This window comes from Nansenia antarctica (assembly GCF_963989245.1).
Source record: "Nansenia antarctica genome assembly, chromosome: 12".
Taxonomy (NCBI): Eukaryota; Metazoa; Chordata; class Actinopteri; order Argentiniformes; family Microstomatidae; genus Nansenia; species Nansenia antarctica.
This window is the reverse complement of record NC_137682.1, coordinates 18,866,198-18,872,197: the sequence shown is the minus strand read 5'-3', so window position 1 is coordinate 18,872,197 and position 6,000 is coordinate 18,866,198. Positions and strand designations below refer to the sequence as shown.

The following is a 6,000-nucleotide window of genomic DNA, read 5'->3' as shown; positions in this document are numbered from 1 at the left end:
ATGCACCAAACCAAGAAGCGCAAGCTAAGATTTATCATTTGAAATCTCCCTAAACGGGAATTTAATATTCAGGGGGGTTCTGACCCCCTACTTAAACAAGGAAGTGATCGGGGCCACTACTTCACCTTGGTCACGACCACTGAAGTTCCCGATCGATACAGAGGATGAGAATCAAAAGCACCTAAATCATTTTACTCCGGGTAGTGATCAAATAGAAACGGAAAAAAAGAGAGAAGATTACATTTAATTGAATATCTTCTGCATTCATGGGCCATTTTATTCCACGATACACTCTGTGTTCCCTCTCCCAGAGATAAGGGGGCCATTACATTATTGTAGTCTGCTCCTAGCGAACGGTGGGCCTCGTGCCAGACTGTTGGGAATGAATTAGGTGGGCTGGCTGCCCGTAGAGTGGTAAAACCGGCCCGTTAAAGCCCTGAGCGTAGGCATAATAACATGCTACGTATGTGGGGGAGGAAAAGATTTCCTGTGTTCGATAACATTATAAGGAAATTAATATGCCAGGCCGTTAGCTGCAATATGATCAGCGGTTCGTATTGTGACAAGCGCGCGCGGGGTACGATCTCGTGAGACTATTGACAACCGTAGCAGAAGGAAATGTAATAGTAAGGCTGTGCAGAAACCTGGGTTTTTTACTCATATCCCACATGCCCCACTGAAGAAATCCAACTGATAACATCTGAGCAGTTTCTATGTGAGGAAGAGAATGTGGCGAAGCAGAAATTCCTATCTTCCCCCTGGAACTCAATTCAGACAACTGACAGTAGAGAGAGAGAGACCACATCAGCTATGGAGTTTTCTGGGGTTTGCTGTTTAGTCATCCGTGTGTGTGTGTGTGTGTGTGTGTGTGTGTGTGTGTGTGTGTGTGTATGTGTGTATGTGTGTGTGTGTGTGTGTGTGTATGTGTGTGTATGTGTGTGTTGATGTGTGGGTGTACACTGTACAGTAAGTGTGTGTGTGTGTGTGTGTATTGTGTATGTGTGTGTTTGCGTGTGCGCGTGCGTGTGCGTATGCGTGTGCCTGTGCGTGTGCTTCTGCGTGTGTGTGTGTGTGTGTGTGTGCGTGTGCCTGTGTGTGTGTGTGCGTGTGTGTGCCTGTGTGTGTGTGTGTGTGTGTGTATGTGTGTGTGTGAGAGAGATATTTGAGCACAGTTCCAGCCCCAGGGGGTTAGTGCGCTGCACAGAGTGAATCAGTAGTGATGGGACTTGTCTCTGCTCTTCCCTGGTTTTTTTTAACAACCGGTACAACTTTTTAAAAAGCTGGTATAAACTCCCTCAAAAGTTAGTGCTCTACAGTTTAGTGGTTGTTTGCACTTAAGTATGCACATATTCACTCACAAAAATATGGCTCTTAAAACGAAATCCCATGACGGGAAAAGGCAGCTTTTAATTTATTTATAATAATAAAAAAATCAAAAAGAACAGCAGGACATCCCCTATTTTCACCGTTATATTTTTGCCAGGTTACGCCTTCATCCGAGTATTCAAACAGCTATACATGCATAGCAAAGGAGCACACCTGTTACCCTCAAGACTTTCAGCTGTGGTTGTCTTTGTCAAGACTCAAGAGGCATCCGAAATCAAGTAAACAAGTGTCAACTCAAGAGTTATGCGGCCCACAGCACCCTTCAAGTGCAGACAACAAATCCACTCAGTGTTGTTTCTCGAAAATCGTCTAAAGCAGCCCATTTTGCCTCTCAACAGGCCTTCTGTGTGAGGCTCTCAGGCGGAACCGTTCCTCAGCTTGGTGGCGATGCATTATCAGGTGCACTAGTGCATGTGTGCAGTCATCATTCACCCCGCTGCTGCGTGTGTGTGTGTGTGTGTGTGTATGTGTGTGTGTGTGGGGGGGGGGGTTACCCCACAAGGGAGGCTCCGTCTGACAATGGTGATGCATGATATATGACGCGGGCTCAGAAAGCGGTTCCATTCACAACACATACGCTGATGGATTATTCTGACCCTAGAGTTCTGTGTAGGTAACTTGGGTTCGGTGGTGCGGATCACTGCACTTGAAGAAGATTTAATACCCAACATTTGAGTCCCACACACGCATATACCTCAAAAAAGGACAAAGTCTCTTCATGAGGTGATCCGGTGTCAGGTTTTTTGAAACCTTACTGTATTAGACAGTCAGTTCCAGAGCTTTTTAAAGGAGCTATCACACTATACGACACAGGACCACATCAAAAAAAAACTTGTGTCACAGTCCCCTTATCTGGTCTCCAATCTCCTCTGATTACCACAGTGGGCTGTTCAGCGTGTAACTCATTTATGATCATCTGCCTCCACCATGATAATGAGCCCTAATTGGAGTATTTTCAAAGGGGCTTAAGAAGCGGGGAGAGAGATATTATATTCAGGATTATCCTCCTCAAAAAGGAGAAAAAGGCCCCAGAGGATCGAGATAAAGTAGCAAATGTCTCTTAATGGATTCTAAACTACAATATCTGACACCAAAGTGTAGCAGTTTTTTAGATGAAGACAAAACATGATTTATACAGTATGTAATAAGATTCTCTCGCTTAAGCCTTATACAAGTAGTACTCGAGAATAGCGACACTGGCTTGGGGAACGGTGGAGGGGGTTGTTACTGACTAGACATGAAGGCTGTGACTAGATTGTGATGGGTGGATACTAATGCAAGGGTCAGAGCTGATAAATAAGCATTTTTTTCGGGCCTTGTCCGCAGTCTAAATGTGACTCAGTCTCATGGGTGTATCCTTCATACTCAGACATAATCAATTTGACACATATAACAGTGGGGTAGTTGGGGCTTGACTGATGTTTCACAGTAAAACATAGTGACAGTTTGTAGTGACCCTATTCATTCAGACCCTATAACAGGATTTTCTAGGATCTAACATAATTATGATCCTTGGCCTCTGGCTAAGATTGAATCTGGATTCCATGCACTGGGCTATATGGGTATCTAAACAATGTTTACTGTATGACACACACATCGCTAATTCATTTGTTGTTTTACGTCTCAAACCCAGTTACTAGTTCAGACTGAATAGGGTCTTGGGTGGTTACTAATACTAAGTGAATTGCCATGTGCACCAAAAACAAAACAAGGATTACAAAAGGCTGATGCTAATTGCGCAACTCTCTTTTCCTTGGAGAATACAGGAATTCAAGGCTGCGCTTTGAAAAAAAAGACTTTTCATGTCTATGAGACTAGCCTAGATAAATAATGGTTGAATTAAATGTACATTTGCATTTAGTGTTTACCTTATGAAAGCTTCGGAAGTAAGCTGCCTTCTCATCTGGGTATTTCTCTAACCGTCTGGGGCCTTTACTGGAAGCCTTCTTAAACACCAACCAGCATCTCCTGAAGATCTGTGAACCCATGGAGAAGAACCACCTTTAGAAACAAGCCCAAATGTACAGTAGAACAGTCCCACCAGAACCTCAAAGCATCTGAAGCTGGTTAACGTATAACAACTAGATTAACAGACCAGAAGATTGCAGTGTTTACTGGTCTTTCCTCTTCCTATAGCACTTAATAGGTTCATCAATGTCATTGACTGGCATGGGTGTTAATTAGTTTAGTTAGTTTATGTTTGAATCAGTCAAGGTTTGCAAGACAAGGATGAGAACCAGCAGGGAACATGAGCATTGAGGACTGGGAATGGAGATACCTTATTGAAATGCACAGAAAAAAACAACAATGACATTCGTAACGGACACTGTGAAGGGTATTTTGTGCCAGGGTAAAAGTGTTCAATACAGTCAGAGAATTGAGTTCTGATGTTTGTATTAAAAAACTAACAGATTTGATACATTAATACACGTCTCTGACGATAAACTTTTCCCATCTCCTTTTCAAATGTTCCACTTTATCTCATTATTTTATCTATTTGGATATTAAACCAAACCCCAGTCAGCTGTTCATCTGTGCATGACTAGATTAATCCATAACTACATTACAAAATGCTTTACTTTGGGTCAATTCAGACTCCATGCAGTTTGTGTAGTCATCTATTTATCGTCCAGACCTATTTATCTAGACATAGCGTAGCCAAGATACTACTACAAGCCACACATCATTTCTCAGGTGCTCACAGTAGGGGCGGTAGTAAGCTCCTTTGTCATGCATTTCTCCAAGGTACTGCAGACTTCTGGGTATTGATTGTGGGAATGTCTGGTACAGTATGTTGGAGGGTCATTGAAGAGCTGGAGATTATTGCTCACACATGTGCAGATGTGCGCACACACACACACACACACACACATACACACACTCACACACAAACACACACACGCACACATACACAAACACACAAAAACACGTACACAAACACCCACACACCCACTCAAGTGTGCCATGGGGCCCCTTCAAGGTCAAGAATGAAATGGCTCAAAACACTCAAGAACTCTCTTTGAAAACCTCTCTACAAAACCCTCCATCCCTCACACACACGCATACACATGTACGCCCGCACGCAAGCACAAACACACCCACGCACGCACGCACCCACGCACACACAGACACACACAGACACACACACACACACACACACACAGACACACGCGAAGGACAAGAGACCATTGGCATAGCTAAATAACCATTATCTGGAGGATGTAGATAGATCTCAGTTCTCTTGTTCTAGGGCCCCAGCCACCCCACTAGAGACACTGTCACACATAAGGACACTGAACAGCCTGTTTCATCCTAACCTCTCACATCTTCACAAGGCTGTCTCTGCTGTATCCCTTGTCTCACTCAGTCGCTCTCCAACGGAAAGATGTGATTCTGGGTTCAGAGATTAATTTAGCTCCTACTCTGAGGTGTCAGTCATTAAAGATGGCAGCCGTCCGTGCGATTGGCCGTCTCCCTGAAGCGCTTGGCTCCCAGACTCCTTGGCTCTCGGCCACGTCGTACTACTATCCTAATATAAAACTTTTTATGGCAACTGGGAATAAGCTGGGCTTCCAAAATGGAACCTCCCCCCCATTAACAGCCTATGTCAATGCATAAAAGAGCCAATTGCACACAGAGTGCAATTTAAATGCATTACCCAGCACCTTATTAGGCCGAGGGTTATCGAGCCTCTGGATCGTTGGACGGATCCTTCTTATTTCCTGTTGGAGACAGCTGATATTAATCTGCTTGATGTACGATTATCCCTCGCGGCAGCCCTGTGTGGGGATCGTGTCTCCGGGATTCATTTGTTTACTCAACGGATGTACTGATGTACTTCATAAAGAGAAACCGCAAAGCTGAACTTGGCACTCTCCGGTTATTGACTGGAGTGGATTCCCGGGTCCTTATCTGCCTTCCCGTGATGGGCCCGTGTTCCAGTTAAGTGTTGCCCAGACCCATTATACTGACAGCAAACAATAGAGTAAGGGGTAAACACACAGATGTAATGCGTTACGGGATACTTAGGATAATCCTGCCACTCTTATCTAGGGAAAAGTGCTACCTCTGTGAATAAGGAAACAGCAAAAGGCCATAAGCAGTGCCGATAAAAAAAAATCATCTATTTATTTATTTTTATCCATAAAATATTGTGCTTTTTAAAAAGGAGGCCCTAAAAACGTTGTCTCGTTTCGATAAAAATGCAAGAGGAGGAAATGAATGTGCTTTAATGGCATCTGCTGTATATCCTCTTTTGTTTATCTTATTCAACTCCATTATGGCCACTTAAAAAAAAGCGAATCAACAGTTGCGTCGAATCTCTTCTAAGCGGTGAAACGAAGCCACACACACAAAGTCATTCAGTCGAAGAGTGCACAGATTAAGTAATTATAATACCACAAAAGCCGGCTCAGTGAGATAGCTTCTGCATAATAAGAACAAAAGGTATGAATGGAATGGCTTCATTTTTGCCTGTTCCACAGATGTCAAACGCTTTGTCAGGGAGGTCCTATTCTTGGGTATGCATACTGGATCTGTATTCAGAGAAGACTCTTACACTGATTTTAATTACATAGGGAGGTGAATGAGACTGGCTTCTGGCTTGTATGTCTA

At 43.5% G+C, this 6,000-nt stretch overlaps 1 protein-coding gene across 1 annotated transcript in view; it reads right to left on the bottom strand.

Annotated features, from left to right (window-relative positions):
• The window catches only part of dok6 (docking protein 6), a gene marked incomplete at both ends in the record, with an annotated part of 43,028 nt that overhangs the window by 19,112 nt on the left and 17,916 nt on the right, over nt 1-6,000 (bottom strand). The window contains one exon of the mRNA XM_080543285.1: nt 3,255-3,362. Coding sequence (XP_080399411.1) covers nt 3,255-3,362 — 108 coding nt within the window. The remainder of the gene's footprint in view (nt 1-3,254; nt 3,363-6,000) is intronic.